This window comes from Glossina fuscipes, unplaced genomic scaffold (assembly GCF_014805625.2).
Source record: "Glossina fuscipes isolate IAEA_lab_2018 unplaced genomic scaffold, Yale_Gfus_2 2, whole genome shotgun sequence".
Classification (NCBI taxonomy): Eukaryota; Metazoa; Arthropoda; class Insecta; order Diptera; family Glossinidae; genus Glossina; species Glossina fuscipes.
In genome coordinates, this window is record NW_023998416.1 from 33,607,327 (window position 1) to 33,628,859 (window position 21,533).

At 34.7% G+C, this 21,533-nt stretch overlaps 1 protein-coding gene across 1 annotated transcript in view; it reads left to right on the forward strand.

Annotated features, from left to right (window-relative positions):
* The first annotated feature begins 552 nt into the window (after positions 1-552).
* LOC119633058 overlaps positions 553-21,533 on the forward strand; it is a 62,611-nt gene continuing 41,630 nt past the window's right edge. Inside the window, exon 1 of the mRNA XM_038026262.1 lies at positions 553-2,383. Within this exon, the coding sequence (XP_037882190.1) occupies positions 1,229-2,383 (1,155 nt within the window). The 5' untranslated portion in view covers positions 553-1,228. The remainder of the gene's footprint in view (positions 2,384-21,533) is intronic.

Sequence of the window (21,533 nt, forward strand, 5' to 3'; positions counted from 1 at the left end):
AAATATTTATTGAAGTCATCTATTGTGTATGAGTTTGTGTGCGTATTTGTTGGCGATCTCCACGATAACCTTCATTCAAATACAGTGAGCGAAGAATAGTAGTGGGCGTTGCATATCTATTAATTTTTTCTTTTTTTCTTTTTTTTTTTTTTACTTGTAAAATTTTGTAAAATATTTGCATTAAATAATTCAAAGTACGAGACCGCGCTGTTGTTCGTAGAAGTAGAAGTGAAATTCCGTCTGTTCAATAAAAATCATAAATCACAACAAAAGATTGTAAACAGTAATTAATTAAGCTAATGCACCTGAACAAATGAACGCGAACTAATAAAGGAATGAAAAGCGAGTAAGTGAGTGAATAAGTAAATAAGTGAGTGAGCGAGTAAAGTAAAAAGACTGCCTGAAAATGTATGCGGCAACCGGTCAGCCGGTTTATGGTTCATTAACTGATAAACAAGATGATGATGAAAATCATAACAATTTACACATAAGCTTAATTTTAATTGAAAATGAAATGTTTTATGAACACTTCTCAAGTGCATTAAAATCATTTAATAAAAATAAAAATTAGTTACAAAATAATATAAAAAGAGAAAAGAAGAAATTAAATACAAAATACATAAAACTGGCGAATAATCAGGTCGTTCGTGTTTATATCGAAAAATATCAAGAGCGCGTAAATGTGTGTAAATGAATTCATATGAATTCATACACATATTTATATATTATATCTACATATATACATGCCATAAGTTTGAAGGTGCTTTTCAAAACATAAGAGACTAAAATAAAAAAAATAATTAAAATAAACGCAAAACATATGCAACTGGGTCTTACTCCAAACGGTTCTGCCTGTCATAGCGTTTACGAATTAATTAATAAATAAAAAATAATTTAATATTAATAAAAATAGTGCTTAATTCGCAAACAGACACATTTATACGCAAGCGATGCGAGATGCCTGTTCATGCCTACAACGATTACGATTTTCAATAATGGTTACTCTCATAGGCGATAGACAACAGCTCTTGCTTGTATAGTAAATCAACTACACACCTGGTCTGTACTGCCGTGCGTTAATGTCGATTAAAATTGGAAAATAATCAAATAATTTTTCAAGAATATTTTTATAATGAAACGTGAGAATGTGAAAAAAGTGCAGTTTCTTAATCCATCTAAGCTAAAATCCCGAATGTTGTAAATTTCTCCTAGCACAGCAGCTTTGAAAATGTTTAATTATTATAGCACATTGATAATGATGGTTGTGTGGCTGGTGTTGTTACAGCAGCCGCCCGAATTGTTGGGAAAAATCCATAAGTCACTTCAGCATAATCATCGTTATCATCATCATCATCATCATCATCATCATCATCACCATCATCATCATCATCAGCAGCAGCAGCAGCATCAGCAGCAGCAGCAACAACAACACCAACACCAGCATTATCAAAACCATCCAAAACTTCATAACAAGCACTATAGGCATAAGCACTTGCATGATCACCGCCTTCATTTGCAAACTCCTGAATATGAATTGATACCATCGTCGAACATTTTCAGTAGAGATCAAAGCGAATCCGTAGAAGCCATTCATTCCATAGTCAATAGCAACGCTTTGGATGCTGATGGTGTTGATGATAAAATGGAAATGCTGCAAATGCCGCATGTATTAGCCACCTTACAAACGACCTTTAAACCACTTGACAACAGCAAGAATTACAAACTTAACATGGAATATAAAACAGCACCAACAACAGCAGCAGCAGCAACAACAACAACAACAACAACGACAACGACAACAACCGTCGCCCCCTTTAGCAGTGCGTTACCAAAAGATCACAGCCATCATCAGCATAAATTAGCTACAACAACACCTTTACCGCCTTCATATTTTACTGCAGCTTCGGCAACGAAAATGACCAAAGTAACCGGCTCACAAACTAATGAAGAACAACAGCCTGATGCCAGCCATAAAATCAGCAGAAAACCCTTCTTTAATACTCAGCACACAAAATTCAGTTTAAATACTTTAGTTGCGTCGTCATCATCATCTTCGTCCTCGTCTTCGTCTTCCTCTTCGTCTTCCTCAGCATCCGACTATGATGAACAAGATCAAGAACAAGATGCCGATTATTATTATGAAGAATATGCCTACAGTGATGATAATATTGATGACGATGCCCCTTCGGTTAGTGTTAATGATGATGCTGCTGCTGCTGCGTCATCTGCTAAAAATGCCGCCGTTGCATACGACATTAACAAGTCAGAAAAAGACACCGATGTGGAAAATGTTGATAATAATAGTCATAGTCACTTCGGTTTTATAAATGATAATAATTTAAGTGACCGCTCGTATACCAGGATAACACGTTCCAGAGTGGATGTAAGTACTTGCATTCCTACGTCTAAGCACGTACATATATATATAAGTTATTAATTTTCAGTCTTATTCTTACTTATATTCCGCATACTCTTCTTATGTTAAGTTATTTTTAAATTTAAATCTTATGCCAGTGCAAATGAGAAAGGCCGACGAACACATTTAAATGACATGCTTGACGAACGAACGAGGATTTAAAAAAATGGACAAAGCAAAGGCAAAAAGCGCTAAATAAGATAATGATAACGTGCCACCAAAATTGAGGCAATTGTGTCTATTTTTGAATTACGTGCGTTAATAAGCTAAACTTGATATTGTGCAGGACATGATTTGCTATGAGTCTTTTTATAGTCAACTGCTAATTAATTTCTGTTTCCAGTTGACGTTTGTGTTGATTGTCTTAACCTAAGTGGCGCCTTCCCCGAATACGTAAGCAATACACAATAAATAAATTAAAGAATTTTATGTACCTCGAACATAGCAAAACACACTTTAAGTAATGATAGATACGTACGTGAATGGAGATTGTGTGAATCCTCATTTTTCACTTATGTCTGAAAATTGTTTTCACATTTAATGTTGCTTTTTCTGTCTCGTAGATATCGCAAAAAAAAAATGTCCATTTCTTCAGAATAGGAAATCAAAAATGATCTTGACCACAATCGATAAATTATTAATAAATAAATCGATAAATCATATACCTCTTGGGAGAAATCGCTTATCATCGTCCTCCTCTTCATCTGAAGTCACTGCCTTATTATTTATATTATTATTGCCGGTCCTTGGGCGTGTCAATAATCCAATCCCTTATATCCAAATATTTGAGTCAGGTCGTATTTGGTGGTTCACCTGTTGTCATTAAACCAGACTCTCTTTCTCTTTCAATTTTATGAGCCGCCCAGCAATAAATACTAGAAGAATAGTATATGTATATATATACGTTCATGCTTCCATGACTCCGTGATGGGAAAAAGAAAAGTTGAACAAATTTTACAAATTTCTTCTACAAAATTTTTTTCCGGTTTTTTGTTCTTAATATGACCAATCACTTTGTGTAACGCGGTGATCGTCAAAAGGGAAAAGAAAGAGAGCGGTAAGTGTTGCGAATTTACGGACAGAGCACTTACTGCAACTAAGAGCAAATATGATCTGTCGAATTTAGATTTCAACCAACAAACACCGGCTTGATAGTCACTACTTTATTCTGAGATTCTTAAGCAGCCTAAAGCAACGAAATTGAGGAGAAGCGTCAACCGAACCTTGATTAGTTCGAGGAACTCTCTAATTTGTAGATAAAGTTTATGCGGATGTATACAACAGCCGAAAGAACTTGAGATAGACGCACCTTTTATCATACCGACCGATTCAGGGCCGCTTTGTTGTCTTGTGTTAAACCTGCCGGTCGCTATGTTTAAGATACCTTAATGGAATCCGGTACAGCGACCTGGTTTAGTCAAAGCATGCACGCCATTGAAAATAATTCGAATCTTAGCGCCTTTTCGATCACTTCTCTTATAACTCCCCATCATGAAACGTCGTTGTTGTATATGTTTTCTCTTGTGTATGTACAAATCTATTCTAAAACGAGTATACATAGAAATTCACCTATGTCAAGTTAATTCAAATACCTGTAATTTGCTCCTGATAGTCTTTAAATACCGCGATACGAAAAAAGGCTCAATGAATTCGCAAAGTAATTTTGAGGTAGTAGGAGAAAAGAGGTAGCTTGATAAATAGAAAAACTTTCAGCGCTACTTTCCACACATTTGGGCAATCGCAAAGTTTTATGCCGATTGGAGGAAATGGGGTAAATAACAAGTAAATCTGCGCTTACCAGGGCTGGTCCTTAATCTGAAAGTGTGTTCAAAGTGTGTTCAAAACTTCATCACATAAATTACGATTGAAAAGGTTCCCGCCCTTTTTAAGGCAATTATTTACCTATTACTGGAATTTTCTTTTTTGCTACTGAGCCGGCTGCATTCAACAGTGCGGTTTTTTCGCTTACTTCTCTGTGTCGCAGGAAATAACACTTCAAGCTTTAAAGCAGCATTCCGCGCATTTTTTATTCATTTTATTCCATTTTATGCATTTGGTTGAGATATTACTTTTTGGTGTGTCTGTTTTCGATCTAATTTATTGGCGAATAAATTTCGATATTTCTATTTTATAAAGATATCTCGTTTTTGATTATTTTTTTATTTATTTTTTTTTTTTTGTGCAAAATTTATATACCATTTATTGAGTCATTTAATAGATATTTTTCTCTATAATTCAATTAATTCATTTTTATATTGCTCCACGTCTGCTTATCTGCCAGCCGTAAAATATAACACTAGTGGGTGTATCGTAGGAAAAAAACAAATAAAAAAAAAGCAATATATAAAAATACAAATCATTGCTATCTGCTACAAGCATTTCTGAGATAACGCTATACTTAATATGCAAATAATAGGTTTGTCCTCGTTGTAAACTTAGCAGTGACTTTAAAGAGAACTCCATTTAATATGTTTCAACTAAGCGTAATAAATTTACGCGTTCTTCTGCAAATAGAAATATTTACTACGCAAAAGTGTCGTTAAGTTCATCATCATCATCATCATCATCATCATCATCATGGAAGCATGGATCATATTTTACGCGTCAGTTGCTTATAAATTCAATCCAAAATAGGCAAAGTACTCTTTGCGATAATTAAAGTACTATATAAGATGCTGTGAATTATCCTTAAAAAAATAATTTATTAAATGTGCGAACTTCTTCGTCTTTCTTAAGAGCAACAATTCTTCCCATTCCTGGCACCTCTCAGGAGACGTTGTTCGTGATTTACACGGTTACTTTACCGCACGACCGTTTCACCGCTTGTGTGGGCCGTGTGTTAAATACACAGAAAAATGCAACTAGCATAGCGCGTAGCGATCAATACTGTGATGCCCTTATGTTACACAGGAAGTATGGCCTAATGTCACCGTTCGTGAGGTTGCCACAACAAGGCTTTATGAATAAATTTCCTTGATTCGAAATTGAAAGAAAACCTTACTTCACTAAATAAAAGTAGATCATTGCTGATTTTAAAAACTCTGGACGAGACCAAACTCCCGTTTTATGCCAAGATTCTTCACTTACGAAACTTAACTTTCAACTGCGGCTCACTACGTGAGGTTAAAAACTTCTCTCGATCTATGTCTCTCCCCATCTCTTTCTCTTCCCATTCTTTCTATCCATCACCCTTCATTTCGCTCTCTATCTCTATCCATCTATTTCTCTTTCTCATCTCCAGATTTAGAAAACCTGTGCAACCTTATATAAAAGTTCATCGCAAGGCGATTATTCTATTTCCTATTTTATTAAATTAACTAATGCCTATACTTTGTTTTGTTACGTATAGTACCTTTTTTCACCAAACACCAGTTCCGAAAAATGTTTGCTGTCGAATTTCCCATCGATAGCTTAGTTTAGTTCTACAATTCTGTACAGAAGACTTGCGATCATGCTTGTTATGACTTTAACATCTGAAAATAATCAACAACCTTTTCCATCTTCTGAGACGCGTCATTGATCACTACAACCGTAAGAATAAATCGAGTATACTTTCGGCTTTCGGTAGTGAGTATAACAAACACTTGAAATGCAACATTGTTAGCAAAATTATACAAGTTTTTTACGCTTTGCTTCGCTTCTTAGCAAATCTTTTTCATTTAATAATAATTTCAAAGTTTATGAGGTTTTTCTTAACATCTTTTGCAAGAGATGAGTGTTAATGTGAAATTTTGACATTATAGTGGGTCGATGACTACCGGTTGGTTAGGCAATTCACACTGCATTAGTTACGGTACCTTAGCTCCGAAGAGGCAAATAGTTGCGAATCTTTTGACTTTATTAGACAAACAGTGTTTCATGCATTTTGACAGTTTATATATTTATTTCTTTATCCCTGAACACATCCACAGGCAGTATTTAAGTATGCCGGGCTCGAAAAAATCGAGAGCACTTCATAGACTCGATTGGCATCAAGTACTTGCAGAAGAACCTATATAGCGGTGTCTTATTCCTTGTCGCTATCTTTAATTCGATCAGAACTTTGTTTACGAAAGCGAATTCGCTTAAAAACCCTTCGCTTTCGAGGTCACAGAAATTCATTTAGAGAAATGATTCATAGCCGAAGCGCGACCACAATTCGCGACAATTGATTTGTTTTAATTTGAAATTTGCTTTAAAGTTAGGTTTCAAAGTCATAAGGATAATGTATACAAAAGTAAGCGAAGTGACAAAGCCTTTTCGCAGAAGGGCGCAACATTCTTTTTCCCGGCTCTTATTCAAGTCTCAAGTTTCAAGTTTCTTTTCATTGATTTGTGAAATAAGAAATCTGTCATTAAGACTATTGCCCATCCTTAGCCACTACCTTGTGGCTACGAGCAAGATACACTTTACCGCATTAAGATTTGAAACAGCGAACACAGACTAGGTGGTCGCGATTCATATATATTCCGCTACTCAAGCAGATATAAAACATTAGGAACTGTAATAATATTTGTCCCATTCTTCATGAAAATTTCAAACTGATAGCGGACGTTTAAGGCAATATTTTGAGTATTTCTGGAATAAAAAGGAAGATAATATCGTTGAAAAATCGTTATAACAAGTTGGCACAAAGGATCGATATTAAGAAATTAAAGGACGCATTAAGGAAAAGCTATGGTTTTCAAACTGCATCTATAAAACACTGCCATTTGTATTTTGGAATTAGTATCTCGGAAAGTAAGCCTGCTTCACTTCCGTCCAAATATGTCTGAAAAAACTTCACCGAACTCATGATCACTGACTTAGTAGTTGCAGTTCTTTCTTAATCCGCTAAGTCTGCGGATGAAGGCGGCCTTTACAAAGGCGCCCGTCGGTCTGGAGAAGAAAGAGAAAGAGATAGGGAGGTGGGGTTGCGCCCGATCGATGTGTTACACCTTTAACGACCAAACGAAACCCCACTTGAGATTTGAACCCGCGAATGCTGACATGTTAATCGCCGTTTTTAATTACTCCGCCAAGTAGGCGGATAGAGGCGAACATAGGCATACATGCACATTGAATGAGCATTTTTCCCAGCCTCCCGTTCACTTTTTAGCTAGCTACAACTGCACTGTAGGGTACGGTAGGGTAAATCCCCCTGATCTCCCCATGAAAAGCCCTGCCTATTAACCTAAAATTCTTTATAGCTTTTTATCTGAGCTTAATGCAGCGGTAACAGTACATTTCATACCTAACGTATAAAAATTTACTTTACGTTACTTCCCCAACATTTTGAGAATTGGTAGCCCTTTCCAGGAATATTAAGCAACTTTCGTGTAGACTTACAACACAAATATGTGATATACTTACCAACAGGTATGATTGCGTTAATGATGAAATAGGAAATATATATCATAGCTTCTCGAAAACTTTCTTCATTTCACCGTTGGCTGATGATAGGCATAAAAACATTCGATCCAAGCCGTATGCAACTTTTTTACTTTTTTTCTTTGTAATTAGCGAAAAATTGTTTAGGCACTAGGCTAAGTGAACGTAACTAAATACATATATATATATATATATATATTTATATATATTTATATATATACATAAAGAGTATATGAGTATATGTGTTGCCAAAATGTTGAACATGTCATTATTTTTCCTTTCTGTCTTACGTTTGTTTTATTTATTTATTTTTCTTTTTTTGTTTATATACACTTATACCGGTAGCGTTGTCTGGGCAAAACTATCACTATTACTATTACAATTACCGCTACAACTGCTAAACTTCGACTTCGACTTGTAAATATTAAACTTGTATTTTCTATAAAACGCGTAGACGCTGTTGCACAGAACTGTCAACATAGTGGATAGTTTGGCAAAGTTACTGGCAGGTTATACCTAGTGTGCGTGTGTGAGTGTGAGAAACATCCTACGCGTGTAAGCTTTAAACTTTTGCGGAAATTTTCCAACAAAATCGAAACAACATATGTAATAAATTATTTTTAGTAAATCGTTAAAAGAAAACAAAAAAAAAAAATAAATAAATAAATAAATAAAATGAATTAAAAACATGGAAGCTAGTTAACGTCTAAAGAGGAACGTGGCACAACAATCCAGCGAGTGCAAAAGAAAGATGAAAAAGAAAAGAAACATTGAATAAATATTTTAAGGATTTTTTTTTTAATCTCTTTGTAAATTTATAACACTTCACAGAAACTCTTCGACATAAATTCTTAACAAGAAAACCACATCTCTCGATGAGTAAAAGACATTTGGAAAGGATTTCAATTTTGGGTTGTACTGAACAGCTAGCCAACCAACCAAACAACCAACCAACCAAACAACCAAACAACCAATCGACCAACCGTTAGCTTACCAACAAAGCTATCAATAGCACATATTGCTCTACAATCATTCGCATTTTATGTACTATTCTTACAAAAAGTGTGCAATTTTCCACTCTGCCACTACTAAGAAATTTATGGCAATTTTTCCTATAAAATTTTACGATCACAATGTACATTTCCTTCAAAACGACTACAATTATAAATATGAAAGGAAAAAAAATCTTAACACAATTTAACAGCAACCTTACTCCTTGCTCTACCGAATGACAAAACTATCTACCCTTTAGCGAATGCTATTAGTTTAAATCAATATTTGAAACTTCTGGCCCACATAAACACATTGTTAGTCTCTTCTGAAAAAAAAAAAAAAATCAATCCTCCACAACGCTATATAAACCATAAAAATCCAAGATTACAAGATTCAAGGCATAACTTGCAACAATAGCAATAATAACAACAACAACAATAATAACAAGAAAACTGCCTTGTAGCTTAATTATATATATATATATATATATATATATATATATATATATAGGAATAGAGTATAATATTTATAAACGAAAACATACATATATACAAACATCTACAATTGCTGTTTTTACATACGCCGTTAAATGCCAATAACCAAATGCACGCACAAAAACACAAAAACAAACACTACATATGCTACACACGAACGCAGTAGTGCAACACATTGAAAAAGATGCAAAGGCAAATAAACACCAAATGCGCGTATACATGCATACACGTACACGTCTCTCTATTCCTGATTAAACAATAAACCTAAGAGATGCACAAAAAGAATACATGCATAAAAATATCACTTTTGTGTTTCTTTTATTAAAGAGAAGAAACGAAGAGAAATTTTCACATTTGCTACTTTGAATGGTTTAGGTACTCATTGAGTCCGTGTTTTAGGTTTTTTGTTTTTCTTTTATAGCCATCACAAGCTCACCACGAAATTTTGAATTGATTAAGCCGCGTTTGTCCCTCTGTGTGGCTGCGTGATGTGTGCCCAATTTGGCCTGCGGACTCTAAACATATTTCTCTCTTATACGGGAAATCTTATATATATAGATACATAATTATATATCTAGCTGATTGTAAGCGTCTGAATTTGGTCACATCTGAGAGTAAGCGCCTGAATTTGTTCACAATTGAGAATAATTCAAAAAGTCAGTCTGTATTTGTTAGCATCTGTGTTGGGACTGTCGTGGCCGCAGAAATAAAGATATAACCTTCAAATTTGGTAGAGACGTTGGAACGCAAGTTGGCACTGAAAATGGGGCAAATAGGTCGGAGCTCGGAACGGAACGCTACTCCATTTCTCTAAACGATAATTTGTGGGTGTTTGCTCTCTATTCACAAATTGTTAAACATAAATGGCTGAAATTATCTTGCTTTGCACCAAGTAGGTCTATTTTTGGATGTAAGAATTCTCGTGAAACGGGAACCCTTATGTGAAGTATAAGCTGAAAGATAAATTTCATTTCATTCACGTTTTTATGACAACCAATAAAAGCGTGGGACGCCAAAAATGTTAATGGTGACGGGTATGCGAAATTCGGCCTCAGCCGGATACAATTTTCTTATTTGTTTGAAATAATAATTAATTAAATAATATTCAATGCTTCATAATGAAAATTTCATCATAATAGTAATTTAACAAAAAAAAATTAACCGTGCCAAATTCGGACCATCTGCGCCTATTTTTGCTTTCCTACCCTACTAACGATTTTCACGACAATTGATCCTTGAGAAAAGTCAAAGTTTTAACACGTGGTGATCGAACTTGATCCATAATATTATAGTAATTTCATACAAAAATGAACTCTACGAAATTTAGACCATCTACGCCTATATTTTGATCTTGCCCTATGCACTTGTAAAACTTCTTCGCAGACTTTCAAAATTTTAGGAATAGATTATGTTCGCTATATCTTCAAGTTTTGTACAGTAAAACTACTCTATATACCTTGGCAACATCACTTAATGGATCCAATGACTTCATTAATTTTGATAGACAATCAATTAATTTTTTCATAACAACAGCTAACAATATATAATAATTAGACTTGCATTTCACTTGAGTTTAATAGAAAGGAAATGACCTGAGATGCCGGGACCAAGATTGAAGCACAAAAGAAATCTAGTTTTTCAAATGAAAGCATCTCTCGCAGTCCCAATGGAAAAAGGGATTTTTTCTCATTTATAAAATCTACCCAAATACTTAGCTTGGAAGCAATTGTCAAAGCTTGACTCGCTATAACTTGCCTTCGTTTCAAAGTTAAATTACACGGGTTTGCACATTTCATTTCAGTGAATAGGTTGTGTTTGTTCGTAAATGTACGGGATAGGTGCAAAGAAATGGCTCACTATTTATTTTTCTCGTAAAATATTTATTCAGCAATATCTATTTTGTAGCCTCGTTTAAAAAGAAGGTTCGTTTATAGAATCGCTCTGATTTCTCACAAACCATTCTATTAATAAGTATTGCAAAATCGTAAGTTTTTCCAGGAAAGCTGATCACAGCTGAGAGAGGTTTAATCCTGCATTATGTATTTGTTCAAATGTAATATAAAAACAAAAAAAAAAAAAAAAAAACAACTTATAATTATTAGGAAAACATGCTTACACATGAAAATTTTCAAATGTCGAAAAAGTAACCCGATCCAGAACATTTTCAATAGCCTTCGTCCATGGGCCAAACCAAGTCTGTGTACGAAATTACATTAGAATATCTCCAAGATTGAGGCTTGCAGGCTAAGCGCAGGAACGCACCATGGATAGACGGACACACGGACAGACAAGTTTAGATCGATTCGAAAAACGATTCTGAATCGATCGGTATTGTAAAAAGTGGTACAGCATCCATCCCCTATACCAAAAGTTGTGTAGGTGTCATAAAACCACAAGACATTAAATAATTTGTTCCAATGTCTGCGAATAAATCTTTATTTTTTAATTTTCCTGTTGAACAGCAACAGAGCACAGAGAAGAGATACACGAAAATCATTGCAAACCATGCACACAATGACTTCACATTTCTTTATAGTAATAAAACATAAAAAAAAAACTCCTATGAGTGTAGTGCAAGCGATTGCGCGAGGGAGGATCTACACAATAAAATATAATAAAAAAGCATAAACGAAAAGAAAAAAAAAAAAAAATGAATATAAAAAATGAAAACGAAACGAAACGAAACGAAATTATAAAGAGGTGTTTTAATAAATTCATATTTACAGCAAAATGAACATAAGTTACTTCTCAGTGACGTTTACATTGAATGCTCTTGCAGGCAGAATTAAGTATGAGTAGGTGTTCAACTCAAAGCTAAGCAATTTGTAAAGGTTTTTCATAAATAATAGAGGGATAAATAAAAATAAATTTCTATACACATGTTAATAGACATTGCCAGAGAGAATAATTTCTGCTTGATGTCAAAGGATCTTAATGTCACTCAATTGACGACAAAGAACAAATTTTTCATCGAAAAGAAAGAAATAAGCAGAGACTTTGTTCATGCTTCATAGTTCCTAAACGTCACTCCTGAAACGTGCAGACAGTCAAGAGAGAGATTTTTACACGCTTAAGATCGAGTGTTATTATCCCCGATTTTAACTAGTTTTGCCATACATGCGGAAGCTACGATACATGCAGTAAAGCGAAACAAACGTTTTAATTGTCCAGCATGGTTTGCAACATAAAGACTATTTGACGCAGAAGACGCATTTGAAGAAATTCTTTGAACACTGAACACATTTCGATCTGTGCTGGAGTTGTCGAGTCTTGTTTTTCTGTCTTTTACGAGATAGTTAGCTCAGTCGCTTTACTAAAATCAAATGTTCTCCAGGCGCTGTCACGATGTGCAAAAGGTTAGACGCTCTGAAAAGAATCCTCGAATATTGGAAAGCTTTTGGACATTCACAAAGTATAACCAAAGTGTAACCAAAGTGGAGTTCTGTTAATATTTCTTAAGCTGACTTACTCAATTACAATACCATCCAAGTCGAAATAATGATATTGTTCTTATGTGCTTGGTATCACCCATACGCGCTTCCCATTAGTAAAACATTACAATCGTAATCTCATCCCAACATCTTTAATAGATTGCTCACCGATCGATATTTTTATCCCCAACGATTGTCGATAAATGGACGCGCCCAATTAATGCAAATAGTTATTGCGGGCAAGCTGATTTGCAGACTGTCTTCATACTAGTGTATAGGTCTGTCAATTTTCACATCCTAATTATTCGTCACAAGCCCGATTAGGCGTAATTTTGACAGCCATTTGTAAGTAGAATATACGAATGCTCTCTGTATTCGTATATTCGTACCAAGACACCACTCATTAAACTCGTAAGATGACATGTAGATGTCGCCACTATCGATCACCTTGAATCCATATTTTTACATAGTCCCAACTTCCAAAAGCAATGTGACCGTCTGGCTTTTAGTTCACAAATTACAAACAATCGAAACAATGGAAAAATGTGAATGTGTTAATCAAGCACCGCTTTTTAATTGGGGAACACAACGTTCAAGCAAAGCAATGGTTTGACACAAGCGTGGTTTGCGGATTTGAAATGCGGCCATAGACCCATTGATGAAGCTTAACACTCTTTAACGTTCCACAAGACCCCACAAAGTGTCCAAAGTCGTTTTGGAAGGTCAAACAGTGAATCTGAGTGAATGATATCAGGAGGCCGTGTATTTACTATTTTGCATAAACATTTCTGCATGAGAAAGCTTTGCTCGAAGCGGGTACCGCGTTCACTCGCTACTAAGCAAGAATACAATATGTCGATGTTTCAGCTCGGTGTTTAAGACTTTTCCATTTATCACGTAACCGCAAAGTCAACTGGGATGTTATTATGTTGTGTGTTGTTATGTATTCATCGCCTATAATGAAAAGGAGCAAGAGATCAATAATGAACAGTATTATCAGTGCGTTTGAATGACGAAATTGAAAAAACCAAAAAACGGATCTAGTTCTGCGGATATTAAGTGACATATTACATACTGACACACATATGCATGAGTTATTGTTAATTGAGCATTGGCTTGGTTGATTTTCTTCTTCATTTTGAAAATGATCCGAAAAAGAGTATTAGGCGAACCCGTGATCTTAAGACACAAGTTATTTTTGCATTTATATCCGCCAATTTAAGCGGACATATAAACTGATTTATCACATTTTTTTAAAAGGCTAAATGGTGCATTAGGCTTGCTTTGCTAGATAATTTTATTTTCTTTGTTTTATTTCGATTGAATCGATGTATGCGTTTTCATGCCTTCTTCTGATTTTTATTTCAATGGCCTTTCTTTTCTCTTCAATCGACAGACAAACGAATAAGCATAACAAATATATATACATTACTGGATTTTCCCTGAGCATTTCGCATGCCCGTACACTAAAGAAATCTAATATCACTTATGCATCGGATATATCGAAGAATTAGATTGAAGGTTACGAGACAGTATGAAAAGTTAAAAAAGTAGACTGAAACGCAAATAGATTTAAAGGAAAAAGCAAAAGAAATTTTTCTTTGATCAAAACAACAATGTGTTCATTATTCCACATTTCCAGAATAAACGCAGACAAAGAGAGAGAAACAGTTAAATGTAGACTTTTATGTCGACGTACGTAGGCTTTGTGTTAAAAAAGCAATACGTACAACCAGACGGGCTAATGAAATCCATAAATTTTATTTGTTCGAATGATTCGTCTTTTTTATTTTCTTCTTTTTTTTCTTTTTTATTCATATTTTCTTGTTTTTTTTTTCATGCGGTATATATATGATAACCATTTAAATCAATTCGTTTTAATAGTGATGAGCACTTGACTGAGACCATAAGAAAAAAGTAATAAAAATAAAATCAAATCTATTTAAAAGTTAAAACGAATCGCTGGGCACCCTTTTTGCTGAGGCAACATTCTTAAGGCGACAAATAAAATATTTTAATGAAACGAGAAACTTCAGAAGATTTGCGGTTGAATTAATCGAGAAAAGAATATTTAACTTAATATTACATTTCGTTCGAACTTATAACAATAAAAATTGTTTGGCTCTGCCAACATCAAGTTTAGTCCGAAAAGACAAAAACAATTACACTTTACAGCCGGCATGATGCTTATATTTAAGTGTGTCCAGTTCGAGTGCCTTTGCACATATCAGACGAAAATTTCATTGCCGGCCATAAGGAATTTGCAGTACAGCTAGACATTTAGCGAGCCAATGACCCAATATTAAATGCTTTTTGCTTTCATTAATTTAAACACTTCTTCGTTTTCCTAAAGTGAAGAAAAAAGCTCGACTGTGTGAGAGCACACAGCATGCTTCATACACACGGCTCACACAACACACGCACATGCGCATATGCGAAACTGTATTCTGTTGAGTTGGTCAATGGTTGGCCAATACAGCTGTTGTACCCTTTCTTCAATGTCATGACGGCTGCATGGTATATCGAACCTGTTAATAAATTGTACACAATATATCCAACGATTTTGATCGATCGATTGATTGATTGATGTATATATATATATATATATATATATTGATACACAAATACATGCGTATAATATATATAGTGCTTGCTGCCTGCTTGTAGTAATTTTCTCATCACTTATGACTGAAGGTTGTAACCGGTTTTAGTAGTGTTTGTAAGCATGTTTGTGTAAGACTGTTGTTATATAGCTGCCTGGGTGGCCAACAGCCGCCCCAATTATGATGCATCACCGTTGCAGTTGTTATTACACTGCTTACCTGTTGGCCGGCCGGTTGACTGACTGGCTTTCCTGCCAATAGCAATTAGCTAAAAGTGAAACCAACTCGTCAACGCACACACATACACACATAAATATATATATATATATATATATATATTCGATTGCAATTGCGCATACAGGTATAAAAAATTTATTTTCTACTTTTGACCAAAAACAGAGTGTAAAACGGTTACAAAAATGTTTAAGTAGCCTTCCTGCAAATATTCTACTTTTCCTCATATCAAAGCAACAGCAGCAGTAACAATAACGACAACAAAAAAAGGCATTTTTGATATTCCTGTCACATACATAATAATAACCATCTGTTTTTTTGATACATTAAATACACGTTCGTGTAAGTGTGGAGAGAGAGAGAGAATTGTAACACACTTAAGCTACAATTATCATCATTACCAACACCATCGCTTGCAACGACATCGTCACAACCTACCACATTGTTAAAGTTTTTTTTTTTTTTTTTTTATTTTCTGCCTGTCTTCCTGTGATTCAACACGAAATCTTTTCCATTCCCTTTTTTAACATTCATTTCATAATTGCCAACATTTTACGGTCCAGTAATTACGAGACGAAAAAAACAAACCTTAAGTAGAATGATGAACTGATTCCGTTTCAAGCGGAAAGCAAAAAAACATACATTTTCTTAAGGTTTCGAAGTCGTTCAGAACGCAACCAAACAAATCCCATAACGTTACCGAATCTAAGTGTATATGTGTGTGCATGGTTTTGGTAACCCACAAAACAAATATAACTACTTTTTAAATATACGTCGTCTGCACTATCGTTGTTTCTACCCGGCACAGAATGAGATAGTTATGTATAGAAATGTTATTCTTCTTATCAACCTACGGCCATGAAATAATTATTAAAATCCTCGTGGAATACATTTCTCGGTTTCCTGCCTGCTTCTCTGATTAGAGAAGTTAAGCGTATTACCCCATATCTAGCTTTCTATCTTTCCAGTTTTCAGATTTAGAAAAAACCGAATAATAGGCAAACGGACGCGAAAGAAAAGTGACGAACAATCTAATTTTTTGGATGTTGTTCCTTAACGGTCGGGACATGAGAATACAAAACGATATTCGTTGGACAAAAAGTGTTATCGCAGTGTAGAAAGATGGAGCCAAGAGCTTAGATTTTTTAAAACAGTGCAAATGCCGTACAAAATTTTTGTGTGTGTATGCACAGGCATAGTCAGGGCATGCATTCTACAGAGATAGAAAAGACTTATCCACCAATTAAGTCCTTTGACAGAACTACACAGCTTTCTCAGCGTTCCCATCCACATGTCGACGACTCTCTTTCCCGCTCCCGCACTTATAGGGTACATACCATAAGTGGCTGGTCACGAAAGAAAAACGAAAACCAAAAAAAAAAAGAAAGCAAATGAAGGATTACTTAAGAACTTATACATAGTGATGATCATACCACAGAAACCATCTGCAACAAGCTTTTATTTAAACATTTCGAAATCAAACTTTAAGTATTAACCATTAGCGTATGGTCAGTCATGCATATCTACTGGGGAAGGGTTGCAAAGGCTATTAAAAGAACTTAGTTGTATACATATTTTTAGAATTTTCATTAAGTTAAGTTTAATAACTGGAGTCTATGTACGGGTCCCGATATTGAATAAACTTGATAGCAATTTGTTGATCGTAAGATTTTTCAATCCATCGGTTTGACGATAAGTTCGAACTCAAGTAGATAGAACCCTAACCAACCCTCTTAGCAGAACTCTGTTACGTAGTGAAGAGGCAAGATATGGTTGAGTTTGAAAGCTTACTTCGCCCAAATTACGAGACGTAAGATGTTTCCGCAGCAGTTTCGAGAATCTATATGAAAGTACCTTTCAAATGAGCAAAAAATTTTTGAATTTTTTTCCAAAACTATAACGCAACATTTTTTTGGAAATTTGGTATGTGAGCATAAAACGGCTATGGAAAAATATACAAATTTGATGCTTTAGTGCGATCAAACCAGAAAAACTCGAATATATTTACCTATATCACGCGAGTATGTAGAAGAAGAATCCTTCCAATTGGCTAAAGAAATGCAAAGTTTTCTCTCCAGAAATATTTTCAATGGATTTCATACATAAGAGAACCAACACGTGCCCTAGTTTACACTTCTACTCTGAAAAAAGAAAAAAAGATCAGTCGCAGTGTGGAAACTTAATTCTCTTCCTTTTTTTAGGATCACGGTGATAGGTATAAAAGAGTCGGTCACGACCGTATATAATTCTCTTACTTGTTTCTTTTAGAAAAGTTTAAAGTGGCATGCGTTTAATGCTGGATGGTAGCAGAAAAAAGCTTCAAATTTATGTAAAAAATCGTTCATAGCAGATAAATTATTGTAGGTGGGTAGGTAGGTAGGTAGGTAGGAAGGTATAATGCTGCTACGCGTGACAGAAAAATGAATTCTACTGCAGAAATGCTAGTTTTGATAGCAGATTCCGACTCTGCTATGCAAAATTGCATGCCTGATAGATTTCAGGTTATTTTATCATTGCATGTCTTAAGTTGAAAAAAAAAGATAAAAAACAAAATGCATACATTTATCGTTTTGACTGTGTTGGAAATGATAAACGATTACCTGAAAAGATTAAGAAATTAATTTTAAATCCGTACTTTTAAGTATTTTCTGGTCAAAAACAACTTTTGTGGTAAATTCAAGCGTTTATTGCTTCATTTATTATATTATTACCCATCATTATCAAGGATGCGTTGGTTTGTTTCCTGCAATATTCCATGCTATTGATTGAAGAAAGCGAATGCTTCCAACTCTTTATGTTATCATATTGAATCCATTTTTCATAGCCACTAACGACACTACTCAGAAATGGATCTTTACGAAATCCGGAGAGCGATAAAGTGCAAATTAATCGACGACTATTCCTGTCGGTCTCCGATAATTGATGTCCTAGCAATATTCCGATTTTATAGGAAACGGGCAATATAATATTGGCGGGACAAAGACAAAACTGACTGATTGGAATAATTTCTAAGTCTAATAAAAACGAGAAAGACAGAAAAAAGTAGTGGCTAGCGATCGATAATACTTTTCATTGGCAGACATTTCGCTAATTTTTCTGGGAAAGCAACTACTTCACACTGGCCACAGCATTCTCTACAGGCTATTGTCCAGAAGGGTAAATCTGCACGGAGTTTGAGTTTTTGTTATATTTGCAATGATAGCAGATCTGCTATACAAAATTTAACTGCAAGTAGGTATTCCAGGTGACCTGGTTCCTCGTCTTAATTTTCTCCTAAGATGACATTAATATAATCGAACATTGAACCAACCCATCCACCTGCTTAATTATGTATTAATTACGTCTTTTTTTTTCGCTGAATCAAACGTGAATGTTTATTTGCTGAGGTAGAATGAAGACAAACACATTCTTTACCGAAAAACTATTTTATTAACACATTGTCGAGAATTTCGTTTACCCATACGTGGTAGTGTGTTTTCTTGTTTGGTCTTAAATCAGAGAATTCAACGCAATGTAAACATTTATATAGAACATCATTCTCAAATGCGCAAGTAAGTCTGTCTGTTCGTGCATGTGCACTAACACAAACATCAAAAAACAAAAACAAAGAAGAAACAATATTTATAGATAACATAACATAAACAGTCTTCACCAATAAAAAGCAAGAGTAAATTAAATTCCCAAACAATTCTGATAACGCAAGGGAAAACTGCAATTAAACTGAAAAAATTGTTCATAGAGTTTCGAGTTTTCAAAAGGCGCTCTTCCTCATTATCGTTCGCATAATTATGATGTAAATGTTCAGGGAGCAGATGGCAGGAAACCTATTTAATGCAAAAGATTTTCATTTCCGGCATGTGGAATACGTACGTAGTATGATCGTCATTGAATGAACAGATTTGAATTAGGAAGAAATGGCAGCAATTTGAGGCGTACTGTGGGGATATCTGGCATTAGCGAGTTAATCTGTTCTATTTTTCCGCTACACATTTAGAAGACTCTAGGTTCATGCAACGCCTAGAAAGACTTGGGATGGGTCCGCCTTTTATTATACTGATCGATTTAGAAAGTGATTCTGGTCTGTCCATCTATCTGTCTTGTTTTCCCTTTTTTCAACATACAGGTCGTAACCTTTGGTGCATTTTGATGATATCTGCTATACGTGTGACCTGTTTTGGCTCAAGGACCATTATTTCCTATAACTGTAGGCTAATAAGAATATCACATATTAACATACATATTTAGTTCACAATCGATCGGAAAAGATTAATTTGGTAAGGTTAAGAAAGTAGTAGTGATTATTGCTCCTCAAAGTGAACTATGTAAAAATACATATACGATGTGTGAACAAATAAAAAGAAATTAAATAAAATAATTAAAGGAACAAAAACAAATTAATTATTAAATGGAAACTTCGTTACCAGCGATACCTTTTCAATGTTTTTATCACATCAGGCAGTAGAGATATTGCCAAGGCATTTGCATGGTTACTTGGTCTAACAAGATATTTTGACGAAAGACGTTGAACAAGGTTTTTGACATATGAAATACCCAGACCGTCTTGCATGCTTTTATTGCAAAACAAACGACGAGACATTAACAATAAGGCAAGCAGTTTTTGCTTAATGCTTTTCAAGTATTTGTACGTTAGATTCGCTGGCTATTGTCCACAGCAGTATTCTAGAGGTGCAAAGAGTTTGAGTGATGCTTTCATATGGAAATGCATTAATTTTTTAGATTAAGTGGAGATTCTGGACGCGTTAGTCAAGAGAGTCTTTGGGTTCTCAAATCAAGTCAAGCTGGCGCTTAGCATAGCTGGCGCTTCGACCTCAATCGTCAATGGTGTTTTACTTTTGCATAAAAGACGGAGGTGCTTCTTAACGCATCTTGCATCGATTCCTTAAAGAATACATACACGCTTAAAAATTGAATTTGTATGGGTCCGACATGCAAACCTCAAAAAGATGCAGAGAGCTGGGTGATATCCAATTTCTCTAATGTATTTTTCCATACATTTTAAACGCGATAACAAGTTACGGAGCGGCTTACTCGGCCTTTGTCCGGACTATTACACTTTGTTTATATTGTTTTCATTTCCATATGCAACAGCGTAAGTGTCTTACAGCGTAAACTATTTACATATATACGTAAATAATATATGTGTTATTTAGTTCGTATAATATATATGTATCTGACTATACTTAACTTATTGCCATAGTGAAACGTGCATAGCACAGAATCACATATTTAAAAAATAAAGCGCTTGGCATTGCAAAACCGGAGCGTGTTGCATAATATCCGTATACTCACATAACTGCAAAGATATTTTTCCAAGTCGACTTCGATTGGTTACTTACGAGTCGAGAACATGAATGTAGTTTTTAGAATAACAAACGAATATATTTATCTATTAGTATTTGACAAATCTGACAAAATATATCGCGTATGGTCGTTGGTTGCAGGAAGTGCTTTATTCACCGTTAAAATTGACCTCTCACGTAAATGCCGCACCTGGGACATATCGCAGCAATTGTGATTTTTTATGACCTTATAGGCAAGTCCAGTATATTATATTACTTTTAATTCAATGTATACATGTAAATAACAATTTATAGTTGCAAGTGAATGACAGCAATTTTAAGAAAACGATATTGCACAACAAACGAAAAAAGGAAATAACAAGCTGCTTGCACTAAGACACCTTACAAAAGTTGTCAAACTTTTGTTTATAGGATTTGGCTAATTGGGAGATTATTTAGATTAGAAAATCATTGAAAAATATCAAGAAATTTGATTATAACGAATGTAAGAAATTAGAAGAATGAAATATCTCGGAGAGAAAAATAAATAAAGTAAAATCTAGTAAAAGAACTACAGTGGGTCACGGGCCACTGGCCACTATCGTATACCTTACACCAACATAGAGTTAATCGAAATAAGACTTTATAGAACCATTCTCAATATCGCTCATCCTTCATTCAAAACACTTGAGTATACTGAATTTTATCAAAAT